At 44.0% G+C, this 27800-nt stretch overlaps 1 protein-coding gene across 1 annotated transcript in view; it reads right to left on the bottom strand.

The window, feature by feature from the left end:
- Positions 1 to 1218: 1218 nt before the first annotated feature.
- Positions 1219 to 27800, bottom strand: part of LRRC47 (leucine rich repeat containing 47) — a 493361-nt gene continuing 466779 nt past the window's right edge. The window contains exon 7 of the mRNA XM_044063572.1: positions 1219 to 2242. Within this exon, the coding sequence (XP_043919507.1) occupies positions 1991 to 2242 (252 nt within the window). The 3' untranslated portion in view covers positions 1219 to 1990. The remainder of the gene's footprint in view (positions 2243 to 27800) is intronic.

Here is a 27800-nt window from a genome sequence, read left to right as displayed (position 1 = left end):
TTTGAGCACTGCAAACTGACATGACCACATCTTTGAGGTGTGGGAGGAAAATGGAGCCTGGCAAAAGACTTGTTTTTTTCTTAAATAAAATGCTACCTGCCTCACGCATGCTTCCATTCATTACTCACTATTCAAACACAAACCTTTAATGTAGGAACAAATGAATAATAAACTATCGTACTTAGGTCTTCTGCATGACCCTTCATTTAAATTTGTGCATTTCAAATTCCCTTTAACAGTCACCAGGCCATAAACAACTAGGCAATTAATATCCCAGAATGAATTTGGAACTTTTTCATTTACTACTTGCATTTCTTTTAACTCCTTATTTTACATTTTCAAAGAGTTAAAATCAACTATTATATTATATGGCATCCTTTTTGAATTCATAATAATTTCATCCTTGTGTATTTTCCATGTTTTTATTTTATCTCATATCTGTAACCCACCAATCATCCCTTAACATTTTCTTCTGTTCCATATCCCACTCATTTCAATTTTCTTCAGAAAAGAATATTTCCGTCTCCTTAGCTCTTCAATTACAGCAGGGAAATGCCCTGGTGTATTGGTCAAGTGTTTATAGGCCATAAAAAAATGCCGCACATTTTGAATCTCCCTTAAAAGCGGGCTCTAAGTCTTGTGCAGTCCATCCAATCCACAAAAAGAAATAAATACATAAACAGTAGTCTGAGTTCTAGCTGACTTGCAATTTGCAGCGTAAATGACAGGTGAACAAAAATGGCAAAACGGGCAAACCATACGACTAATACCTAGCAAAAAATTATGTTTATGAAGTTATGCCTTCAAATACCTAAAAAATACTTGCGTCACAATTTCTGCCTTCCAAGTAAAACGAAAGCCACTGAATAAAAGAACTGGATGGCAGCTGCTTGGAACACATGCTGCTAAAAGATAAGGTGGAAACACTCACTAGACTAACAAATATAGAACTGATGCAAAAATTAATGAAAGACAGTGATCTGTACACAATTAGAAGGGCAGGGCTGTGGCCTAAAAGCAGTTGCAGCATTACTGAGCACAGGACATGTGCCCTTATCTTTAAGTAGCATGTATGCACTTGGGGTCTAATCTCACAGTTGTACTGTTGGTAAATTGTAAAAAACAACTATATTAATATAAGCAAAATGTGTTAAATGATATATGAAAGTGTTACTTCAGAATTTTAAGTGCGACTACAATAAATGCAGCGAAAGCTTCTTCATTTGCAGGAAAGAGCTCTGTAACCAAGGCAACGCTCTGTTTTATTTGAGCAGATTTATTTTAAGGCAAAGGCAGATTTTCAGTGTTGTTATAGCTAGCTAAAGCAACAGCATCTCAACACTGGGATGTTCAGTTCTGTATACACAACTTTAAAGACTTGAGCAAATAATTCCTCTGCAGCAATTGGTACATCTTAATGCTCTAGACATACACATTGTTTACCTTATACTTGCAAAACTGCAAGAAAATGCAGCAAAATGTTAAGCTGACAGTTCAATGGACGTCAGTCCTCGGAATGAGCTACAGTGAGCTTGGGGGAGTGGAGATGTTTACTCCAACTTCACCAAATAAATGTTACTTTAGATGCTGTCATACATCAGGGCCAGCTGCAGTCCCCCGATGAAAATAAATCAACTAAGCATCATTGGTATTCTAGTCATAACCATAACTGCAGTGTTTTACTAATCTGCAGTGTCTAATTCTGTACAAGTCCCAAATGTACAGCACCAAAATGAACTCAAACAATTCTGATCTGTTACCCAACAATTTATAAATAAAACAGATCATATTACATATGTCACTGCTGCAAAACTAAATTCCCTTTACTGTAAACCTGAATATGGATATGAAAAGCAAACATCTTTTGCAAAGTTAGTGCATTACTTTTACTATATTAAAACGGATAATTATAAAAGCATGAAGTTCAATGAAGCTGATCTGTGAGTACAGACCACCAAAAAGATAATTATTCAGATGTTCCAAGTTATAATCATCGTACTACAGTTAGAGAAGACAGTTCCATGTTCAGGTCCGTTTTGGCAGGGTACACCACTTTCAAATTTCCATCTATATCTACAACTCGAACTTGTTCCACTGTCAATTCAGGGCTGCCAGACTGCTCACTGCCTCCAACAGTAACTTCACCCAAAGCAGATTTTAGATCAGCTGGATCAGTTTCTGGATCTGATGACGCCTCGGTTTCCTTGTTGGTGAAAGTAAACTTATTTAGCTCTGCCATTTTCTAGAAAAAGAACAAAAATTATGTTTATTGTGTAATATTAGCAAACTGCAACTTTTTATTAAGCAAATGGCAGAAAAATCCAACTAGCCCTTCAGACATTTCATTACACAGCACACATTCTTAAAGTTTCATTATATTTTTTTCTGTTCTTTTCTTTCTTGATCTGAACTGCTCAAACTATTTTGTTCTTCTAAAGAAAGGCAGGTTAATTATATGCTTATGATGCATTTTTTTTTAATTTAATTTAATGGATAATTTTAAATCTTTGTTCTTCTGAAGAAGTCCCTGGTGGATGCTGCTTTAACCTAACTGCTTGTGATTTTAATTAAAAAAAACTGTTTTTTTTTGGTGTGGTAGTCTCGTGGTGCCTTTGTGCATTTGAGACAGAAGATCGTGCTCACTGTATTTTATACTTCTAAAGAAAGGCAATTGCCTCCAGGTGAGTCTAATAATCTACCAGAAAGAACCTGCTTTCTTCTGAAAAATATTTCTCATGATATGTATCCAAGGTTTCAGCATGTCAGCTCTGAGAGGCTTCCATTTTCCTGTAAATCATTCTTTTTGTCAAAACAAGAGACACAGCAAAATTACTTTGAGCAAGGCCACCTATACCTTTACCCAGACAGATAGAAGTGAATATTTATACAGTATATCATAGTGCCAAGTGCCCCTATCAACATGCTAGGTCTAAACAGCAGCTGGATCCCTGTCTCAATTTAAAGTCTAGGCTTGTGTATCAGTACCACATTAAGACAGAGCAATAAGGCAATAGATAACCAAGACACCATATGTGAAGACAGCTTGTCCTATAGCTGTTCAGCACAGCTACAATGTGGTGAGAGTCTCAAACACAGGCTACAAGCATAATCGGTTTCCAACTTACTTCTGTAATGGCAGGTGGGCTTTCAAAATAACAATTTTACTTCACTTTCTCTCTTTCGGCTGATCCCATTAAGGGTCGCCACAGGGGATCGTCTGTTTTCATTTCGTCCTGTCCTCTGCATCTTTTTTGTACTTTTTCTGAACTATGTATGTAACATTTATTTGAAATGTATACTATGGATTTATGCTTTTTTATTCTATACTATGTACCTGTATTTTTCTGGAGCTTCTCTCCCCAGGACTCCATTGAAAATGGGCTCCTTGTAGCCCAATGGACTATCCTGGGAAAAAAAAAATTGCAAATAAATAAATAAATAATCTTGCTCCGTCACACCAACCACAACCTTCCTCCTCTCTTCATGGCTTTGGGCATGCCTTTCCCCTCCTCTTCTCCTTCGGCCAACAGTAGCTCAATTTTTACTAGCACCCTGTTGGCTAACAGTACTGGTGGCGGTCATTAGCCAAAACCTCGACCGATCTGGTATGGAAATCTGCACTTTTGTCCACATGTCATTTGGCAGAGGTTTTATATCAGATGCCCTTCCTGACATAACCCTCCCCATTTATCTGGGCTTGGGACCGACATGAAGAAATGCACTGGCTTGTGCATCCTCAAAATGTCAAAATAAAGTTTAGCTTGTGTTGCATTTGACACACACAGGTTAGCAACCCTTAAAAAAATAAACAGAATCTTACCAGTATCAGCTGATCAACGGCAAGACCCTTCCACTTTCAATCTACTATGCATTATTCTCTCGTTCTTCTGTTCCTGTGTTCTCATTGCTCAACAGTACACACACACACTATGAACCCATCCCACCTCACCAGAAGAGCATGCCTAACTCCAGTGTCTGCAGGTTCACACAGTCCTTGAAAAAAAATCAAGCAAGGAAATGAAGACTTGACACTGACATCATTAACAAGTAACAGACAAGTATGTACCTCCCCGACTTACAGTGAACCCCAATGGTAATGACCACAGAAAAGGCCTGCCAAACATAATGAGATAGTGGGAGGGTTTTTGGTAACTGTTCCCAATCCCAGAGGTAACAGATGACTTCTTATGGCATCACATTATCTACCTTGTTAGGTCTACAACTGTGTCGAACAGGTTAAAGATTCAGAAAGTCGAGTCCTGAAGTACACAGGTGTAAATGAAAACATACCCCTACAGCTGGATGGCGCAGTGGTGCAGCTGTAGTGTTGTCGCCTCACAGCAAGAGGTTCTCTGGTTTGATTCTCAGCTGGGGTGCCTTCTGTGCGGAGTCTGGATGTCCTCCCTGCGTGCGTGTGGGTTTTCTCTGGGTGCTCTAGTTTTCTCCTGGATTACAAAGACATGCAATATGGAACGTTTCTCCTTGGGCCTCCACTGAAAATTGGCTCTGTTCCAAGTCAGACTTTCTCGGTTAACAAATGTTAAATTAAACAGTTATGGTCTTGACAAGATGATGCTTCGCGAATGTGTAAACCAATGACTAAGGGCATATTGCACAGATATCTGTAATGAAGGCATTCTTGAAGTAAGAAATGGAAGATCTCATACTTCCATGTTTCACTCCAAATAAACTCCATCTTGATTTAGTACAGGTTCAAATCATGCTCAACAATCACTTTTACTTTACTGGCAATTACAGGTTCCTCTCTTTTGCTCCTGGAGGGACAATATGAACACTTAAGTATGCTCTACAGCTGAAAGTAAAACTAAACGCCTTTTATTAAAGTCATTTCAATTACTCAAAATATTAACTGGCTTTACATATCCAACAACAGTTATGCCCAGGTCTTTCTCATCATCAATTCTGGACCCCTGTAACACTACTGCCCCTATTACACGCCCAATGACTTTTAGACCTTTTCTTAAGCAACTCCACTGTTCTGCCCTACAGAATTTTCATTCCCCAGTGAGATATCAGTCCACTAACTATCCTCATCTTCCTAAAGTCCAGCCTTCCTAGTCAGTCCAATAATCCATCTACACTCCTGAACTTCAGAAAAAGGCTACCTACTGGATTCTGTCGACCTTTCAGAACAACATTAATAGTCTAAATCACCCCGAATCCTTGAAAATTGACAAACTAGCCTTACTACCCACTAAATCACTGCATAGAGAACTGCCTCAGTATGTCGGTCATTAAATGTATCTTATGTCCAATCTGGTAGAACAGAATCAACAAATTATACAATAAGAAATGTACTGCTGCAGAGTCAACTTAGCATAAATGTAAACAAGCATAGTGACTGCTGTAGTCATTACTTCAGAAAACCCCTCTAGCACCTTTCCTATGTTCATTTACCATGGATGCCTCCATGCATCTGTGATACAATAGCTGATATATGGCTGTCCTTATTTGATTATTTTTTTACATTCAGCTGCACAGGCTGAAAATGCATGAGAAAATGTTGTGCTTCAAGGAATTTCCACTTGAAAACCTGTCTCTACTATAGCACCTGACATTAGAAAGAGGTGACTACCATCATACCATCTGTATTTAGTAACCAATTACACAGTAAGAAGGTGACTGGGTACTGACCCACCCCAGCCCTTAGGGTTCATAGGGATAGTGAGTGGGAAACTGGGCAGCAGCAGTGACCATACGCAGAACAGTTACAACTATGGTTAAGTTGACTAGATAACAATACTGTGTTCATCACATGGTTCACCGCTGCAGTCATTACTTAGGGAATGTTGGAGGGGGCATCATGGAAGAAGATAGCATGTGCTTTAGAATGGCACAGGAGAATCTATCCTGTTCCTGCAGATTAGGTCTGGTCTGTAGTAAGAACCAATTTTCTGCTTTAGGGTTTTCTTAAGGTGTATCTGGCAGTGGGGAAAACACAGTGTACTACTCAATTAGAAATACTCTGCAAGAATTCAGCTTAGGCCACAAGAAGTTGCCTTGATTTCCTGGTCTTTTACACTTTCTCTCCTCCTTATTCTGGGAAGGAGGAGGAGAAAAAACACTGACATCTGAGTAGCTTAAGTAGCATCTTTGTAACTACTTCAGCTATAAAAGAGGGATTAGTGTGAAAGGTGGCTGCCTTTATGAAGGAAAAAAGGTTATAGTTTTGGAAACCTCCTCTGCAATAAAAAAAAACGTTTTTCCAATAAAACAATTTGAAATCTGCTAATGCAGCAGGTTCAAAAGGCTCTACAGTTAGGTTTCCAGCATGAAGTTAAAGACATAACTTAGAGCCAGAGTCCATCTATGTGGTCTGAGGTGGGAAATGCCCTTAAACTCTGTGACAGGAAGTTTGGATACCAATGGGGTGTACCAGTAGTAAGAAGATTGACAATACTGATAAGATACTCTTCCATTAGGGTGAGCCTAAGGCAGTAGAAGGGAGCATGCAGAGATAGAGAAGGGCTGTGGGGTTAATTCAGTGTTGAGGTACGACTCTGACAACTTGTTACAAGATCAAACTGCCAATCAGTCCAATGGAAAGAGACGCGAGGAACGAATAATTTTGTAATTGGCTAAAAAGAACATTTAATTTTAACGAGACACAGAAAAAAATCGTTTAATGTAATCAAAGAATCTTTAAGTGACCAGATATGCAAGTCTGAAAATGTTTTGCAAAAGTATCGAGACTGACAATTATACAAAGACTTTTTGGAATATAGTATTAAGGCAAAGCGTGTGCACAGAGTTAAGGGTTTATAAACTCCCTAATCCCTGCTACATTCTGAATTACTACAGTTATTTGACAACACTGGCATTGAATTGGTGAATATAACTACAAGGAACAATGAGAGGAATATGTATAAATTAGACAGGAAGATTAAAACTTGCATAGCAGTATTGTGCAAGAATTGTTTTTTCCTGAATATGAACAGGATTTTAAACCTGTATTACAAGATGCAGGCATGCACTGTGACATGGTAAAGAAAAAATTGTTACACGATAATGCTAACTACAGGAAAAGAATGTGCATTCACTTCCAGTTGGTTCCAGATACAATATTAAACCTGGTCAACAATGTGAGTACTGAGAAAAAGTTTTTATTTTTGTTTTTAAGTTAACACCAACACCCAGGAGATCTACACAAATGCAGAAGAGGGCTGGGATAAATCAAATGGATTATTTAAAATACAACAGCTTTGGTTATGAGAAATACTGTGAGAGCACGAGGAGGAAGAGAAAAGGAGGAAAAGAGCGAGCTGAGTCAGGAATTTGTGAATAATGAAGGCACAGTTTTTTAATGACTTCAGGATATTTAAATTATACCTTTTACCACATTACATCAACTTTTGGTAATTCATTTTCTAAGTATTTACTTAAGTTCCCGCTAGTTGTTTTAACTCTGTGGACACTTTAAAAGAATTAAAACTGCATACTTGGAAATTGAATTTGGAACTGTTGCTCAATAAGTAATTAGTGCCTAGTGTTATGGGTTTGGTCAGAAAAAGTTTGTTCAAGCCAACCTTCGCCCCTGCCATTTCATTACATGAAATATGAGACAGTGACTTGAGACATGTGGCTCTTGAAGATAATGTAAAAAAGTAAAAGTTCTTTAGAACCTGACTGTCTGAAATAAGGTTTATAAATGAGTTGGTAAACAGTTCGAATAAACCTGACAAAAGGAAGTGGGATTGTGATTATTGTTACGGGACCAGATCAGATTATTAAAATGTAAATAAATTTCAGTTTATTAATGATGCTATAACAGGATTGTTAAAAAGCAAATATAATTTGTATGCAGGGCTGGGAAAAATACAGTTTTATAAGCTAAAATTATTACTGTGTCCTAACTGCATTCTTTTAATATGTAATAAGGAAAATGTACGTGTAACATGAAGTTGAGGCATGTTAGTTACTTCAAAAAGGAATTTGTCAGCCTGACTCCTCCAGGCTAGGAGTATGTTGTTGCTACAGAAGGTTTGAAACATCCAAGGTCAGAAACAAAACGCCTTGGAAGCAAGTGGATCATGTATAGAAAGCTGTTCACGTGAAGCCCGAGGTGAAAATCACGAGTGACAAGGACATTTGCAGTTTTCTATTAGTCAGAATCATTGTAACGTAATAAAACTGCATGACCAGTTTTGATAAGAAAATGCATAAAATATGTAGTTTATCTCTCTTCAGAGAGACTTATTTATCAACAGCTATGAAGATCATCTCCCAGCGCTATAAAAATAAAATTTCTGTTTGCACATCCTGAAGTGTTGTTCCTGACTGAAAGTATACAGGTTAAATTCTTAATGCTTTTATTTATTACTATAACAATTTGGTGCCGTTCTCTGGATCTGAACTTTGGTATTGCTGCAGGGCAGTTCTGGAATAGGGCCCATCACAGATTTTCTGTGAATTCCACACTGCTTTGTATGGAATAGCCAGACTCAGATGTGCAGCTATTCAGGGTGTGCAAACATATTAGGCTTGGCAGGGAAACTGTTTTGGAGAAAGGGTTGGGTTGTGTTTTTTTTCGCTTTTAGACAATTTTAGTAAAAAAAAGTTATGTAATCACCATAACGTTCCATCTGAGTAGTTATACTTCATTTTTCTGCAACCTGTGGGTATACAGATCCGAGCCGGCAACTTTTTTTCTAGCATCTGCTCCAAGCTCCGAGCTCCTCCCCTTACCCACAATGCCCTACCATCTCCCATCTTCCCTCAGATCGAGTTTTCTGCAACTAAAAACATAAGCAACTCAACCCAATAAATCAAACCTGAAAGACAGGACAAGGTCCGGGGACGACGGAGGGAGGGAATGTTGCAGAAAAATGAAGTACAACTACTCAGATGGAACGTTATGGTGAGTACATAACTTCTTTATCTGAAATAGTTAACTTCATTTTATCTGCAACCTGTGGGACAGAGTACCCAGCTACTCAGATCCTGGGAGGCCCTTATGGAAGGATATTCCTGAGCACCGCAGAGCCAAAGGATGCTCTACCCCTCAAAATCAGATCTAATTTGTAATGGGAAATGAAGGTATGTGAATTGGCCCAGGCCGCTGCTGCACAAATATCGTCTAAAGGCACCCTAGACCAAAAGGCAGCAGAAGTCGCCATGGACCTGGTAGAGTGAGCCTTAATACCAGGAGACGACAAACCTTTTGCTTTGTAGGCATGGGAAATACAAAGAGTGATCCATCTGGCCAAAGAAACTTTAGAAACAGCTTTTCCCATACATGCTTTGGAAAAGGAAACAATTGGTCAATCTTGCAGAAAGACTTCGTTCTATGAAGATAAAAACAAAGCTGTCTATGAACATCTAACAAATGGAGTTTGTATTCACCTTTATTTTGGAAGTTAGGAAAGAAAACGGGCAGCTTAATGGACTAGTTTATGTTTGCTTCAGATGCCACTTTAGGTATGAAGGAAGGATTAGTACGGAGGGAGACCCTATCCTTATAGAAGACCAAATACGGAGGCACGGCAGATGGAGCTTGAAGCTCAGAAACTCTCCCAGCAGATGTAATGGCGACTAGGAAAGCTGTCTTCCAGGACAAAAATTTCAAGTCCACCGAAGCTGCAGGTTCGAAAGGAGGAGCCACCAATGCCTGTAAAACAAAAGTACGGTCCCAAGGAGGCACTGAATCCTTGACAGGTGGACGTAACAGAAAAGTACCTTTAAGAAAAGCTTTACACAGCCTAGAGGAGGCAAAGGTCATGTTGTCTTCACGAACATGAAAACTGGAAATGCCTGCCAATTGTACTTTCACTGTGGAGGAACTAGCTCCTTGCTGAAAGATGCCAGACAGGAAATCCAACACCGCTGGAACAGGGGCTGTAAAGGGATCTATTTTTCTCCGTGAGGCCCAAATGGAAAAATGCTTCCATTTACTGCAATAAAGTTCCCTAGTGGAGTCTTTAAGAGAAGCCACCAGAATGGATTTTAACGGGGATGAAAAACCGGGAGTCCTGGCAATTAACGGAACTGGAGCAACCAGGCTGTCAGCTTGAGGCTGCTCAGATCGGGCAGACGTGCCCCCGATGGATGGGAGATTAGATCCGGGCAGGGATCCAGAACCCACGGGGGAGCTAAGAGATGAGACCAAAAGAATGGGAACCAAACCTGATGAGGCCAGAACGGGACAATGAGGATCACTTTTCACCGTAGTCAGCAAGCTTTCTGAAGAAACTTCGGAATGAGTGGCAATGGTGGATAAACATACAGAAGCCCGCGGGGCCAAGCATGGACTAGAGCGTCTCTAGGGACTTCCCTTGGTGAGGGAATCAGAGCGAAGAACTCGCTGCACTTAGTGTTGGAAGGAGATGCGAAGAGATCGCAGCAAGGCTAACACCATGCAAGGAAGATCTCCTCCGCTACTGACTGTTTCAGAGATCACTCGTACGGCATCAGAATGGCCCGACTCAATCTGTCCGCTAAAATGTTGTAGCACCCCGGGATGTGCATTGCTATCAGAAACCAACCGGTGGTAATCGCCCATTTCCACACTCTCATGGCCTCGCGACATAGGGGGTTGGATCTGGTTCCCCCCTGCTTGTTGATATACCAGACAACCGACATGTTGTCTGACTGAATTGCTATCAATCCGAGAGGGAGGACTGTGTGAAAGGCTTCCAACGCTAAAAGCACTGCCCTCATCTCTAGAACATTTATGTGCAACTTGATCTTTGAGTGGGACACGTGCCTTGGACTGTCCTTCCCAAACAGCATCCCCCCCCACCCGAGTTGGGAGGCTTCCGTGGTCACTGTGGCTTGGACTGGAGATGACGCGAAGGGGCGTCCTTCTGATGTCTCCGGTGAACTTAACCACCAAAGCAGAGACGTCCTGCAGACGTGACTGATCTTGATCGAAAATTCCATGGGCAGGTCTAGCCAAGATCACTGAACAGCCAGAGTCCATTGATGAACCCGCATGTGAAAGCGCACAAGGGAGAATCGATATGGAGGCAGCCATGGAGCCCAGAGCCTGGAGAATCTTGCTCGCCTTTGCAGACTTGGAGTTCGCTATCTGAGCTATGTGGCACCTGAGGTGTAGGATCCTGTCTGGAGTTAAGAATACCTTCATCTGCAAAGTGTCTAGCCGTGTCTCAATGAAGTTTAGAACTTGTAATGGTTGCAATTGGGATTTTTGAACATTGACTAATTCCCAGTAGATCTGCCAACCGAATGAAATAATCTCAGGCCAGACACAAGTGATGCTTGTTGGGTGCAGCGAAGAGCCAGTCGTCCAGGTATGGAAACCCCTGAATACCCTGAAGCCTCAGATGAGCCACTACAACTTGCCATTACCTTGGTGAACACCCTGGGGGCTGTGGTGAGACCAAAGGGTAGGGCTCTGAACTGAAAATGACTGGCTCCCAGCCGGAAGTGCAGAAACCTCCTGGAGCTTCTGTGTATTTTGATGGGGTAGTAAGCATCCTGGAGGTCCAACGAGCACATCCAGTCGCACTCTCGGAGATAAGGTAGAATGGACTGTAGGGTGATCATCCGGAATTTCTGTTTGGCTACCGACAGGTGGTTGACAGGTCTAGAATGGGCCTGAGGTCCCCAATCAACCTTGAGTAGATGCCTGATCCGGACTGATCGGGGGGGGGGGGGGGACCTGTTCGATGGCTCGTTTGAGAAGCAGCTTTGAAACCTCTACAGCTGTGGCCTCTCTGTGAATGGGTGAAACATCCGGGAGGTGTTTTGTAATATATGGAGGGGCAACAAACAGGATAGAGTAACCTCTGGATATTATCCATAAAACCCAGCGATCTGTCGTAATGGACTCCCATGCCGCTGGGTGTAAGGACAGTCGGGCAACCCCTCAGGGCTGCTGACCGGGTCTATCAGAAAAAGGTTCCCTAAACCCAAAATTCCTGGGACCCCCCTCTACCTCTGGGTTGGCATCGATCCTGTCCCCCCCCCTGCCTCTGGGGGAATAGTTGCCCTGAGAATCCCGGAAAAATTGAGATTTTTAGAACCACATCATCTTCTGCCCTCTGACTCCTAGAGAAGCTGAGGGTTAGAGAAGTGGACTCCGACGGCAGACCAAGTCTTCCCGTCCTTTTCACTCTGGACAAGTGTGTCACGTACTGTCTTCCCAAAAAGGGAAGAACCGTCAAAGGAAGCGTTGATAAATGACGCCTTGAAAGGGTCCGTGAACTGACACAACCTGAGCTAGCATGATGCCTTATGGTTATGCCTGTCCCAGCGTCCCCTAGCTGCTCCTTCCGTGGCATGGGAAAGGAGTCGCATCGATGTGTTTGAGACGGACTTCAGAGTACACATTTCTGCCGAGAACAACTGTCTGTCCTGTGGCGATAGAGACTCTGGGGGTAACTCAGCAAATTCTGAAGCAAGGTCTCACTGAAGCCGAATCACATGTGCCAAATAATTCAGCACACGGATTGAAAAGGTCGCTGAGGAATAGACGCTCTTCCCAAACCTATCCACCGACCTGGACTCCTTGTCTGGAGGGTGGACTGAGATACTCTCCTGTGCTAGTTCCTTCTTTGTGGCCGCTAAAACCAACATAGCATCAACTGGGGCTCCTTTCGACAAAGGTGGTCTGTCGGAAGGGGGAGATAAAATCTTGTCAGGGCGTTTGGGGATGGGGTCTACGGTGTCAGACTCCTTCCATGCCCTCATGGTGATGAGATCCACCAAGGGGTCCACTGATAGGGACACCCAGGAAGTAGATGGGCCAGTGCCAAAGGCCTCTAGGAAAACTGACTCATTCCCAGAAGGTTTTGGGGTTGACCAACCTCCCCTCTGGCAGAGGATCTCCATTATTTCTCCAAAGGAGACGTCTTTGGGAGGTGACCTGGGGGAACTTTCTCCATCTAAGTCAGTGTCCGTAGTAAGGGACTCAGGGGAGTCCAAGTGCCTCCTTTTGCACTTGCGCTTATGGTGACCCTCTTCAGTGGGACTTTCAGAAGGGGATTCATGAGCCACAGGGGTTTCCTCAGGGAAATTAACCTGGGGATCCTCTGGCATGGGCTGTCCCTGAGACAGGATGAAGGGAGTCGTCGCCAAATCCAGGGGGCCTGGGTGGTATCAGAGGGGATGGGCTGGGGTCTCAATCCCTGGGAGAGAACCCTCTCCACCACTTCGAAGGCCGAGGGAGAAGCTCTCCCCGGATCTGAAGCGGGGACCGGAGCCGAAGCCAGGGTAGCCTGAGATCTGAGGGAACTGATCGGATCTGAAAAGGTTGGAGTCGAAGAATCAATTCCCCCGGGTCTGGCTCCCTGTCTGCGGCTCAGAGAGTCACTCGGATCCAAACAAGTCAGATCCGAGGAACTCAAATTAACAGCCGGAGTCTAGGTTGGAGGAACCGTTGGCGCCGAGCCACCAACTATGAAAAACCTTGGATCCAAGAACCCCGAAGCACGGATCGGGGAAGGAGAGATGGGGCGGAAGAGAGGCATGGAGGTCCACCCTCCAGACGGAGAGGGGCCTGGCAAGACTCCCATCTGAATTTGGGTCTGAATGAATCTCCGCATCATCCTATCCATGTCTGATAGGCTCCGAGTCGACCTCGAAAAGGGTGGCTTGTCTGCGCACTGAGAAAGAAGGCCTCGGGTCTGAATGTTCCAATGGCTCCGGTGAGAAATGAGGAGACCGGAGCCATGGAGAAACAAGCCTCATGGTCTTAGAAGGGGGACTAAGAAAGAGCTCCCTGTCTGGGGCTCTCTTACGATGTCTGCCTTTCCTCTTCTCCCTACCCACTCTGCGCCCTTCTTTTTTTCTTTTTCCTTGTCATCCACGCTGACTGTAGATTTGTCTTTAGAAGACCCATCACCAGAAGAAGAGGGAGGTTGAGTCCCTGTCTGGGTGGGAGGTAGAACACTAGAGACAGAGGCAGATTCCAGCATGGCAGCAGGGAGAAGGCCTTTGGCTACTAACTTGGCCTTCCAATCCCTAACGGCCCTCGGACTGAAACCAGAGCAGATAGCAAATTGAGTGGACAAATGTGCCACTCCTAAGCAAATTACACACAGAGTGTGACCATCAGCCAGGGAGAGCTTATGGCCACACACTGTACATTTTTTAAAACAGGCTTCGGCTGATCAGCCATAGTCCTGCACCCAAAGTACAAACACTACCACAGAAAAACCACACACAAACACAGGTAGGGGAAGGGCAGGCCTAACTACTACTCTCTACAAAACTTTTTTTTTTTTTGACAGACGAACAAGCGAGACACTAAACAAGGGGAAGAAGGGAAAATATTAACTCAAACACACACTAGATACAAGAAATAATAAAACTTACTATCTCTGAGCTCACAGCAATGAGCACACTGCACACTACTGGCACGGCAAACAAGATCTGAGGGAAGATAGGAGATGGTAGGGCATTATGGGTAAGGGGAGGAGCTCGGAGCTTGGAGCAGATGCTAGAAAGTAAGTTGACGGCTTGGATCCAATACGGATCCATATAGCCACAGGTTGCAGATAAAATTAAGTTAACTACTTCAGATTGTAGGATAGTATAGTGTAGACTGTGTTTATGTATGACTTTTTGTCTGACTGAGTTGTTTGCAAAGTATACAAGTAATAGTGGGAGGACCCCACAGCAAATATATGTGCTGCACATACAGTAAAGGACAAATTAACACAAGGAAGTGGCTTGTGTAGAGGGTGGTACCCTCAGGATTGAAAGGTAAGTATAAGAGATGTTTTATTTTGTCAATGTATGAGAGAAAGAAAAGAAAAAGTTAAAAGTTAAAGATAATCTTAAAACAAGTTCATGAGCCCACCGCATAATAGGACGTAGAGGTATGCGTTGTTAAAATAAATTCATAATCCCAAAGCATGCTGGGACTCAACACTGTGAATGTGTGGAAGTACCCTTAGAGGGTCCGAAAGTGTTCAGTTCTGAACACAGTACCGATCCACCCCGTTATCCAGACCACAATGCTGGAGCTGTAACTTTTGAGCTTGCGCCATGATGAAAGCAAGGGTGTGCTGTGGGAAAAGGCTGGTCACAACCTCTCCTCTGTTGCTGCACGCTAACAGACTTCCTACCCTTCCCTCCCTGTATGGTGTGTGGATTACTACAGTTATTTTCTGTCTTCGGAACTGCCAGGATACAGGAGTTGTACGGTAAGCCTAACATTTTTATTATTTATTTATAGAATAAGAAAAATTAGAGCAAAGATAAGCAAGGAAGATCAAATCCTTGAAAAGGGAACACCTGCATATTTTATGTATTTTAACTATGGGAAGGAAAATTGTAAATATTTGCATGACTGGTTTCATCTTACTAAGAATTGTTCTGGTGGGGTATTTCCATTAAATGGAACTTATAAGACTAAATTCCTGACATTAAAAGGTATTTTGGAAGAAAAGCAAAATAAGTGAGGAACAAATGGCAGCATTTTCCTCCTGGTACAGTGAAGCACTTAAAAGGGAAAAGGAGTCAGCATTAACAGGACTGCAGGACATTGACAAGAAATTGTTGCAACAAGTAAAAGAAGTTAAAAAGGCAGTACAGACCAGTAAAAAGGGATAGCCTGTCTTAGCAGGTTTGGAACAAACTAAGCATGGCCAAAACGCAGAGACTTTTAAAGAGGATGACAATTCTCTAGTAGCTATTGCACCCCACTCCCATATGTACCTGTACGGCTGGCCCCTTGTACAAGATTCTGCTTTTTCTCAGACAGTACAGTTGTGTACACTTACCATAAATGTAGATGTTTGAGTGTATTCACTGTTGCAGTCATTACATTTGGGTAATCTGCTGGCAGGTTGCCCTCGGCCTGAATTCCAAAGTCTTGGGTCCTGCGTCGGTTACTGTCTTCTCTTCCATGACATCAGGTCGTCAGGGGTATAAAAAGTACAGTTTTGTACCTACCATAAATGTAGATGTTCGAAGATCCACATTGCTGCAGTCCTTACACTTGGGTAGTCCGCTGTCCTCGGTCGGCCCGAATATCAAAGTATAAGGCTGACGTCGGTCAAGGCGCATTAGACTGACATCAGGACGTCAGGGTACAAATGCGCATGACCGACGTCATATCCTCAGTCTTTTCTTGCCCCAGATGTCAGAAGACCCTAAAAGAAAGGTCAAAACCAAAAGACAGCAAACAACCAACCAACCACCCTTGCACTAATAATATGTACAATATATACATTATACAAAATTTACAACCCAACCCACACAACCGCCTCTAACTACAGAGGGAAGGAGGAGGGTAAATTGGACTGCAGCAATGTGGATCTTGAACATCTACATTTATGGTAGGTACAAAACTGTACTATGTTCTTCATCTCACATTGCTGCAGTCCTTACACTTGGGTAGAATCCCAAAGCAGAGGTAAGGGAGGATGGCAAACTATAAAGAAGCAGGAGCTGCCAAAATGCCCTGTAAAATAGCAGTGGCAAACCAGCCCTAGATTTAGAGTAAAGTGGAAGGTGATAATGCTTAGAGAAAGTATGCACTGAACTCCAAGTAGCTGCCTCCAAAATATCTTTAGTTGCCACCCCCCTTAAAAAAGCTGTCGAAGTGGCAGTAGCCCTAGTGGAATGAGGCCAAATCCCAGCTGGAATCTCCTTGCCATGATGGGAATAACAGAAAGCAATGCAAAACCCAATCCACTTAGAAATAGTTTGTTTTGACACAGGCTTGCCCTGAGAACTCAAGGCAAAAGAAACAAATAACTGCTGAGACTGCCTGAACCCTTTAGTTCTGCTCAAATAATATCGCAACTGCCTGTGTACATCTAAAGTGTGCAAAATCTTTTCCCTTTTATTTTGGGGATTTGCATAAAAGTAGGCAAATGAATAGTTTGGTTTAAAGCCACACTAGAAACCACTTTAGGCATAAAGGAAGGATTAGTACGCAAAGATACCCTATCCTTATGGAAAATTAAGAAAGGCTCAACCGCCATAAGGGCCTGCAATTCAGAAACCCTTCTTGCAGAGGTAATGGCCAACAAAAAAGCAGTCTTCCATGATAAATATTTCAACTCGGTAGTAGCTGCAGGCTCAAAAGGTTGTAGAGTGAGTTTCTCCAACACAAAATTGAGATCCCAAGCAGGAGTAGGAGCTCTACGTGGGGGTCTTATATTCTTTGCCCCTCTAAGAAATTGCTTGAACAAAGGATGAGAAAACAATGGTGGGTCACAATCATAGTGAGCCGAAATTGCTGCAGTATGAACCTTAATAGAAGAGAAGGACAAACCTTTGTCCAGTAACTCAGTAAGATATTGAAGAGCCACACTTAAATTAGGCTCAGAAACATCAAAATCCTTTGCTGCACTCCAAAATAAAAATCTCTTCCATTTATCTGCATACACTTTCCTTGTACTAGGCCTTCTAGCTTCCAAAATAACATTCAAAACTTGCTGTGGAAGTTGAGACCCTCTATGGTTCAAAACAGAATATGCCAGGCTGTTAGGTGAAGAGAATGAAGCTTGACATTGAGCAAATGACTGTCCTCCTGAGACAACAGGTGTGGAATCAAGGCAAAGGCCATGGAGGCTCCCTGCAGACTTCTCAGTAATGGGTACCAGTGCTGTCGAGGCCAATCTGGAGCTATTAAAATCATCTTTGGCTTGTCCTGTCTGACCTTTAGAAGTACCTTTGGGAGGAGAGGCAGAGGTGGAAAGGCATACACATGAAGATTGCTCCAATTGAAAGAAAGAGCATCCACTTTCCAAGCTGTGGGATGAAACCTTTTGCAAAACTTTGGCAGCTGGTGGTTTAGTGGAGAAGCGAACAGATCTATGTCTGGAGTTCCCCATGACACTGTCAATTTCCGAAATACATGAGGATCCAATTTCCACCGTGGGGATCCATAATTCGCCTGCTCAACACATCTGCTAAGGAGTTCTGTGCTCCCCGCAGAAACCTTGCCTGAAGATTTAGCTGTAAACTGAGAGCAGTCTCCCACAAAATCATTGCTTGCCTGCATAGAGGATAAGAATGTGTCCCCCTTGCTTGTTGATGTACCACATGACAGTTGTGTTGTCTGTTAGAATCAACACCTGCCCTGGAAGAAGTAAATCCTTGAAAGCTATTAATGCAAACTGGACTGCTAACATCTCCTTCAAGTTGATATGTAGATGTTGTAGTCTGGCAGGCCACTTGTCTTGTATCCACTTTCCATTTAGATGAGCTCCCCAAGCTTTGTCTGGGGCATCTGTCGTTAGAATCAGACTCGCCTCTGGCTGGGTCACAGAGAGTCCCTTGTTTAGGTGACATTCCTGAGCCCACCACAAAAATTCCTTTTGAATGCAAGGTATTATTTGAATGACAGTGTCCAGATCCTGGCAGTGCTGTGTCCATACGTTTTTGAGATACCATTGTAGCTTCCTCATATGCAGTTTGGCATTGGGAAGCACCAGAATACAAGATGCCATGAACCCCAAGGCTTGAAGGACTGTCCTTGCAGTCAGCCTGGACTGATGAGACAATTGATGAAAGTAAAGGGAAAGATTCTTTTGTTTGTCCGGGGTCAAAAGGCCATCTGGGATGCTGTATTCAGTCTTACACCCAGAAAGCACATGTCCTGAGAGGGTACTAGACTGGACTTTATTTCGATCACAGAATACCCCAGGCATCTTAGCACTGCTATCACATATTCAAAATGATGAAGAAGCTCGTCCCTTCCTTGAGCCAGAATCAGGCAATCGTCCCAAATAAGGATAGATCTGTATTCCTTTAGCCTGAAGAAAGCTATCACTGGAGCCAGAACTTTCGTGAACACTCTGGGCAGTAGATAAGCCAAAGGGCAATGCAGAGAACTGATAATGAGAAGTCCCAGCCCGAAAACGCAGATACTTCCTGCAACTCAGTCTGATAGGAACATGAAGGCAAGCCTCCTGAGATCCAAAGTTACCATCCAATGATCCCTCTTTTGACTCCTAGAAGCTGAGGGTTAGAGAATGGACCCGAGGCAGACCAAGTCTTCCGTCCTTTCACTCTGGACAAGTGTCACGTACTGTCTTCCCAAAAGGGAAGAACCGTCAAAGGCGTTGATAAATGATGCCTTGAAAGGGTCCGTGAACTGACACAACCTGACCCAGCATGATGCCTTATGGTTATGCCTGTCCCAGCGTCCCCTAGCTGCTCCTTCTGTGGCACGGGAAAAAAGTCGCATCGACGTGTTTGAGACTGACTTCAGAGTAGACATTTTCGCTGAGAACAACTGTCTGTCCTGCAGCGATAAATACTCTGGGGGCAACTCAGCAAATTCCGAAGCAAGGTCTCGCTGAAGCAGAATCACATGTGCCAAATAATTCAACACACGGATTGGAAAGGTCGCTGAGGAATAGATGCGCTTCCCAAACCTATCCATCGACCTGGACTCCTTGTCTGGAGGGTGGACTGAGATACTCTCCTGTGCTAGTTCCTTCTTTGTGGCCCAAAACCAACATAGCATCAACTCTCTTTCACAAAGGTGGTCTGTCGGAAGGGGGAGATAAAATCTTGTCAGGGCGTTTGGGGATGGGGTCTACGGTGTCAGGCTCCTTCCATGCCCTCATGGTGATGAGATCCACCAAGGGGTCCACTGATAGGGACACCCAGGAAGTAGATGGGCCAGTGCCAAAGGCCTCTAGGAAAACTGACTCATCCCCAGAAGGTTTTGGGGTTGACCAACCTCCCCTCTGGCAGAGGATCTCCATTATTTCTCCAAAGGAGACGTCTTTGGGAGGTGACCTGGGGGAACTTTCTCCATCTAAGTCAGTGTCCATAGTAAGGGACTCAGGGGAGTCCAAGTGCCTCCTTTTGCACTTGCGCTTATGGTGACCCTCTTCAGTGGGACTTTCAGAAGGGGATTCATGAGCCACAGGGGCTTCCTCAGGGAAATTAACCTGGGGATCCTCTGGCATGGGCTGTCCCTGAGACAGGATGAAGGGAGTCGCAAATCCAGGGGCCTGGGTGGTATCAGAGGGATGGGCTGGGGTCTCAATCCCTGGGAGAGAACCCTCTCCACCATTTCAAGGCCGAGGAGAAGCTCCCGGATCGCGGGACGGAGCCGCCAGGGTAGCCTGAGATCTGAGGGAACTGATGGATCTGAAAAGGTTGGAGTCGAAGAATCCCTTCCCCGGTCGCTTGCTGGCTCAGAGAGTCACTGGATCCAAACAAGTCAGATCCGAGGAACTCAATAACAGCCGGAGTCTAGGTTGGAGGAACCCGGGGCCAGCCACCAACTATGAAAAACCTTGGATCCAAGAACCCAAGCACGGATCGGGAAGGAGAGATGGGGGGAAAGAGGCATGGAGGTCCACCCTCCAGAGGAGAGGGCCTGGCAAGACTCCCATCTGAATTTTGGGGCTGAATGAATCTCCCCATCATCCTATCCATGTCTGATAGGCTCCCAGTCGACCTAAAGGGTGGCTTGTCTGCGCACTGAGAAAGAAGGCCTCGGGTCTGAATGTTCCAATGGCTCCAGTGAGAAATGAGGAGACCGGAGCCATGGAGAAACAAGCCTCATGGTCTTAGAAGGGGGACTAAAAGAGCTCCCTGTCTGGGGCTCTCTTACGATGTCTGCCTTTCCTCTTCTCCCTACCCTCTCTCTTTTTTTCCTTGTCAGCCACGCTGACTGTAGATTTGTCTTTAGAAGACCCATCACCAGAAGAAGTGGGAGGTTGAGTCCCTGTCTGGGTGGGAGGTAGAACACTAGAGACAGAGGCAGATTCCAGCATGGCAGCAGGGAGAAGGCCTTTGGCTACTAACTTGGCCTTCCAATCCCTAACGGCCCTCGGACTGAAACCAGAACAGATAGCAAATTGAGTGGACAAATGTGCCACTCCTAAGCAAATTACACACAGAGTGTGACCATCAGCCAGGGAGAGCTTATGGCCCCACACTGTACATTTTTTAAAACAGGCTTCGGCTGATCAGCCATAGTCCTGCACCCAAAGTACAAACACTACCTACCAGAAAAACCACACACAAACACAGGTAGGGGAAGGGCAGGCCTAACTACTACTCTCTACAAAACTTTTTTTTTTTTTGACACAGACGAACAAGCGAGACACTAAACAAGGGGAAGAAGGGAAAATATTCACTCAAACACACACTAGATACAAGAAATAATACAACTTACTATCTCTGAGCTCACAGCAAAGGAGACCACGATGCACACTACTGGCACGGCAAACAAGATCTGAGGGAAGATAGGAGATGGTAGGGCATTATGGGTAAGGGGAGGAGCTCGGAGCTTGGAGCAGATGCTAGAAAGTAAGTTGACGGCTTGGATCCAATACGGATCCATATAGCCACAGGTTGCAGATAAAATTAAGTTAACTACTTCAGATTGTAGGATAGTGTAGTGTAGACTGTGTTTGTGTATGACTTTTTGTCTGACTGAGTTGTTTGCAAAGTATACAAGTAATAGTGGGAGGACCCCACAGCAAATATATGTGCTGCACATACAGTAAAGGACAAATTAACACAAGGAAGTGGCTTGTGTAGAGGGTGGTACCCTCAGGATTGAAAGGTAAGTATAAGTGATGTTTTATTTTGTCAATGTATGAGAGAAAGAAAAGAAAAAGTTAAAAGTTAAAGATAATCTTAAAACAAGTTCATGAGCCCACCGCATAATAGGACGTAGAGGTATGCGTTGTTAAAATAAATTCATAATCCCAAAGCATGCTGGGACTCAACACTGTGAATGCGTGGAAGTACCCTTAGAGGGTCCGAAAGTGTTCAGTTCTGAACACAGTACCGATCTACCCCGTTATCCAGACCACAATGCTGGAGCTGTAACTTTTGAGCTTGCGCCATGATGAAAGCAAGGGTGTGCTGTGGGAAAAGGCTGGTCACAACCTCTCCTCTGTTGCTGCACGCTAACATACTTCCTACCCTTCCCTCCCTGTATGGTGTGTGGATTACTACACTTATTTTCTGTCTTCGGAACTGCCAGGATACAGGAGTTGTACGGTAAGCCTAACATTTTTATTACTTATTTATAGAATAAGAAAAATGAGAGCAAAGATAAGCAAGGAAGATCAAATCCTTGAAAAGGGAACACCTGCATATTTTATGTATTTTAACTATGGGAAGGAAAATTGTAAATATTTGCATGACTGGTTTCATCTTACTAAGAATTGTTTTGGTGGGGTATTTCCATTAAATGGAACTTATAAGACTAAATTCCTGACATTAAAAGGTATTTTGGAAGAAAAGCAAAATAAGTGAGGAACAAATGGCAGCATTTTCCTCCTGGTACAGTGAAGCAGTTAAAAGGGAAAAGGAGTCAGCGTTAACAGGACTGCAGGACGTTGACAAGAAATTGTTGCAACAAGTAAAAGAGGTTAAAAAGGCAGTACAGACCAGTAAAAAGGGATAGCCTGTCTTAGCAGGTTTGGAACAAACTAAGCATGGCCAAAACGCAGAGACTTTTAAAGAGGATGACAATTCTCTAGTAGCTATTGCACCCCACTCCCATATGTACCGGTACGGCTGGCCCCTTGTACAAGATTCTGCTATTTCTCAGACAGTACAGTTGTGTACACTTACCATAAATGTAGATGTTTGAGTGTATTCACTGTTGCAGTCATTACATTTGGGTAATCTGCTGGCAGGTTGCCCTCGGTCGGCCTGAATTCCAAAGTCTTGGGTCCTGCGTCGGTTACTGTCTTCTCTTCCATGACATCAGGTCGTCAGGGGTATAAAACATGCAAGCAGAAGCCATTTTCTTTAGTTTTTCTTGCCTCCGATTGTCAGGTGCCCCCAAAAAGGTAGCAAAAATATATATACACATGCATCAATAAAAATTTTACCTTCACCTACAAGCAAATACACCACATAGATAGTAGAAGACAGAGAAGGAAAGAAACTCCAGAATGACAGGGGGGGTGGCAGGAGGGTAACCTGGACTGCAACAGTGAAACAACTTGAACATCTACATTTATGGTAAGTGTACAAAACTGTACTATGTTCTTCGTGTTTTACTGTTGCAGTCATTACATTTGGGTAGAATCCCAAAGCTATGGCTGGGAGGCTGGAGCTAAACAGCATTAGGTGTGGCTATAAGGCCATGCAGAACTGCAGTGGCAAAGCCTGCCCAGGACTTAGAGAGGCAAATGATAATGCTTTGTGAAGGTGTGAACAGAGCTCCAAGTAGCAGCCTCTATAGAATGTCTTTGGTTGGTACTCCTCTGAGAAAGACTGCTGAAGTAGCAGCCGCTCTGGTGGAATGAGACCTAATGCCCTTGGGCACAGGTTTACCATGGTGTAGGTAGCAGAAATGGATGTAGTGGCTTATCCACTATGAAACTGTCTGCTTTGAAATTGCCTTTCTTTCTGATCCTGCAGCATATGACACCAATAATTGCTCAGTCTTTGTACTTCTTTCCTTGTCTTTAATGCTGTTTTTGACTTTGCCTTGGCTGCTGTAGTGGACTTAATAGTAAGTTGCGAAAGTCTGAAAACACCCTCAGAAGCCGATGCCTGCTCAGCGGCTCTGGACCCATCTGAGGGAATAGTTTCCGCAGATCCAATACCTTGAGTTTCCAGCGGCCTAGGTGTCTCCACATGGGAGTCGGATACGGCCTGTGGCTCTGAGGTAGCGGGTGTCAGGGGCTGCAAAATCGCCTCACTGAGAACCGGAGAATGGCCTAGAAGAGGCTACGGTTTTGGACTTCTGATGCCTGTCCTTTTCCTTGTCTCTGCGTTTTTTTATAAATTCCGGTCGGTTGTTCTGACGGCATTATGTAGTTAAACCTTCGGCCAAAGTAATGTAAAGCAAATTCAAACTGACGCTTAATAGTGCGTTTGTTGAATCTAGCACAAAACCGACAACTAATAACGTCGTGGTCAGGGCCTAGGCAAGGAATACAGTCAGAGTGAAAGTCCTTATGAGGTATTTGCTTCCCACAAAAAATACAATTGTTAACTTTTACTGACATCAGTCTGGAGCAAGAAAAAGTTTCCCCAATGAGGTACTTAGCTTTATTGAAGACTTCGGTTCTGAAATTCGATTTCAAAAATCTCAGGAGTCGGCCGACCGGCACTTGCGAACTGCTTTTGCTTCGGGCACCGCACAAGAAAGACTGAAGAAAATGGCGTCGGCTGCATCTTTTATACCCCTGGCGCACTGACGTCAGGGAAGAGGCGACAGCAACCAACGCCCTACCTAGACTTTGGAATTCTGGCCGACTGCGGGTAGCCTGCCAGCAGGATAACCAAGTGTAATGACTGCAACAGTGAAACACGACGAACATCTGAACAGGTGAAAACTGCGCAATCAAAAGCCAAACACAGCATCCATAGGACCAGACAACATCCCTGGCTGCACTCTACAAGAGCTTCAGAATGAACTAGCCCCCCACCCAAGCACCATGTTCAATCATAGCCTCTTGACAGGCTTTGTATCCACTGAATGACACATGGCAACAATTGTACCACTCCACAAAGTGGGAGCCATCACGGACCCTAGGAACTATCACCCTATTAGCCTGACGAGCCTGGTCTGCAAGGCCACAGAGAGTATTATCATGGAACTCAAACAGTGATATTGGTAACGTCCTCAGGCAGCCCTCGGTCGACCGGATTCCAAAGTCTGGGTCCGGCGTCGGCTGATGTCGCCTCCTCCCCGACATCAGAGCGGCTGGGGTATAAAAGCATCAGCCGACGCCATCTTCCTCAGTGTTTCTTGCCCCAGATGCCAGGTGCCCTCCAAGGAAGGCTAAATTTAGAACTGGATAAAAAATTCCAGACATACACAATAGCAATAAACAGATACACCATAACAGATATCCCGAGCTAAGTATAAAAGGAGGGAAGTGGACCCAATACACAGAGGGGTAGGAGGGAGGGAAAACCTGACTGCAGTTGCATATCTATCGGACATCTGCATTTATGGAAGGTACAAAACTGTACTATGTCCTTCAAGAATGCAACTGCAGTCCTTACATATGGGTTGAATACCATAGCCAAGCTGGGAGTGGTAGGCTCTAAGATAAGGATGGTGTAGCTAAAATGCCCTGCAGGACTGCCGAAGCAAAGCCTGCTCGGGATCTGGAATATAAAGGCAGGTTGTAGTGTTTGGAAAATGTATGCACGGAGCTCCATGTAGCAGCTTCTAGAATGTTCTTTGTAGCCACCCCTCTTAGGAAAGCTGTGGAGGTGGCTGTAGCTCTGGTGGAGTGTGGCCTGATATTGGCTGGCACACCCTTTCCATGGAAAGAATAGCAGAATCTGATGCAATGTCCAATCCACTTTGAAATTGTTTGTTTGGAAATTGCCTTTCCTTGCACTCCAGGGGCGTATGCTACAAATAGTTGGTCATACTTTCTGTTGGCCTTTGTTCTGTCCAAGTAGTAGCGTAGTTGCCTGTGTATGCCCAAAGTGTGCAGCAGCTTTTCCCCTTTATTTTGAGGATTGGGGAAGAAGGTGGGCAGGTGAATTGCTTGATTTAGAGACACCCTGGATATCCCTTTTGGCATAAAAGAAGGATTGGTTCTTAAAGAAACCCTGTCCTGATGAAAAATGAGAAAAGGAGGTACTGCCATGAGGGCCTGTATCTCCGAAACTCTTATTGCTGAGGTAATTGCCAACAGGAAAACTGTTTTCCAGGAAAGAAATTTCAATTCTGAAGATGCTGCTGGTTCAAAAGGAGGAAGAGTTAATTTTTCCAACACAAAATTGAGGTCCCATGCAGGCACTGGTGGTTTTCTGGGAGGTTTGATATTCTTTATCCCTCTTAGAAATTGTCTTAGCAATGGATGTGAAAACACAGGTGGATCAGTGTTGTATGCTGTCAAATTGCTGAAGCGTGTATTTTTATGGAGGAATAGGAAAGTCCATTATGCAGCATTTCTGCCAAGTATTCCAGTATCTGTGGGATGCTCATTACTGATGCATCCTGTCCCTTGTTGGTATTCCACATGTTGAATCTCTTCCATTTGGCTGAATAAGTCTTTCTGGTGGAAGGTCTGCGTGCTTCCAATAATATCTGTTGAACTTCCTTGGAGAGAGAGAAATGGGTAGAAATCATGGAACCCTCCAGGCTGTCAGCTGCAGAGTTTGCAGGTTGGGATGAACCGTCCTGTAACTGTGCTGAGTCAAGAGTAGAGGCCATTGAGGCAGGGGCCACAGGTTGGTGCAAGTTATGCTTCTTAGTAATGGATACCAGTGCTGTCTTGGCCAATCTGGAGCTATTAAGATGCCTTTCAGATGCTCTGCTTTGATCTTCAGTAACACCTTGGACATTAATGGCAGAGGTGGGAATGCATAGATTGTTAGAGAGTTCCAGCTGAATGAGAGAGCATCTATTCTCCAGGCTTGTGGATGGTGTGTCCTCGAGCAGAACTTTTTCAGATGATGATTGAGGTGGGAGGCAGAGAGATCTATGTCCGGCCTCCCTCATGCACGAGTTATTTGAGCAAAAATGTCTGGATGCAACATCCATTCGTGCGGGTCCAGGATGTTTCTGCTTAGACTGTCCGCCAGAACATTGTCCCTGCCCGGAACAAACTGGGATTGCAGCTGTATGTTCAGTTTCAGGGACTTTTCCCAAAGGGTCATTGTTAGTCTGCAAAGGGGGTAAGAATGAGTACCTCCCTGCTTGTTTATGTACCACATAACAGTGGTGTTGTCTGTCTTTATTAGCAGATGGCCTTGTTGAAGATATTTTCCGAAGGCCTCGATTGCATGAATTACTGCTAACATCTCTTTTTGATTGATGTGTAGATGTACTTCCTGGGGGGTCCATTGCCCTTGAATGCATCTGCCCTCCATGTGCGCCCCCCATCCATGGTCCGAGGCGTCTGTTGTAATGGTTTGGCTTGTTTGAGGTTTGTTGAAAGGCATACCTTGGTTTGACTGGCTTGCTTGGGCCCACCACAGAAATTCCCTTTGTAGGCATGGGATGAGTGGGATAATTGCTTCTAAGTTGTGGCTGTGTTGAGACCATAAACTTTTTAGGTACCATTGCAGCTTTCTCATGTGTAGTCTTGCCAGTGGAATCAGTAGAATGCAAGATGCCATGAAACCCAGGGCCTGCAGGATTTTCCTTGCAGTCATCTGGGTGAGCTTTGCTAGGCTTTTGAAGTAATGAGGTAATTGTTCTTGCTTCTCTTCTGTGAGGTAAGCCATTTGTGATTCTGTGTCTAGTTTGGCTCCTAGAAAAATTATTTGTTGGGATGGCAGTAGTCTTGATTTTTGTAAATTGACTGTGTATCCCAAAGCCTGTAGTAAGTAAATGACATAATTCAAGTTTTTTGCCAAGGCTTGCTTGCTGTCCGCTTGTATAAGGCAGTCGTCCAGGTAAGGGTATATTTGTATCCCCGTGAGTGTGCTGTGTGTAATTACTGATGCCAGGCATTTCGTGAATACTCTGGGCACAGTAGATAAGCCAAAAGGCAATGCTGAGAATTGATAATGCTCTGACCCTGCAAGAAATCTGAGGTATCTTCTGCAACTGTGTCTGATTGGGACATGCAGGTATGCCTCCTTGAGGTCCAGAGTAACCAGCCAAGACCCCTTGCCCAGCATGGGAAGGAGTTGCTGTAGCGTCAGCATTTTGAATTTTGGTACAATGAGAAAAGTGTTTAGAGCGGACAAGTCCAGTATAGGTCTCGATTGCTTTTCTTTTCTTGGAACAAGGTACAGTCTTGAGTAAAATCCCTGGCCTTGTTCTTGAGGAGGAACCTTTTCTATTGCTTTGATTTTTATCAGCTTTGAAACTTGTTCGAATGCCACTGCCCTTTGATTTTGTGGCAGGTTTGGCATGCCTTGTCTTGTTGGTAAAGTATGGAAATGGAACCTGTAGCCTTGGTCTACTATGTCCAGAATCCATTTGTCCTTTGTTAAAT

Source organism: Protopterus annectens, chromosome 2.part1 (genome assembly GCF_019279795.1).
Source record: "Protopterus annectens isolate FY-2018-M chromosome 2.part1, PAN1.0, whole genome shotgun sequence".
NCBI classification, from domain to species: Eukaryota; Metazoa; Chordata; order Ceratodontiformes; family Protopteridae; genus Protopterus; species Protopterus annectens.
Note: the sequence above shows the minus strand (reverse complement) of the source record. Positions and strands in the feature narration are given on the sequence as shown.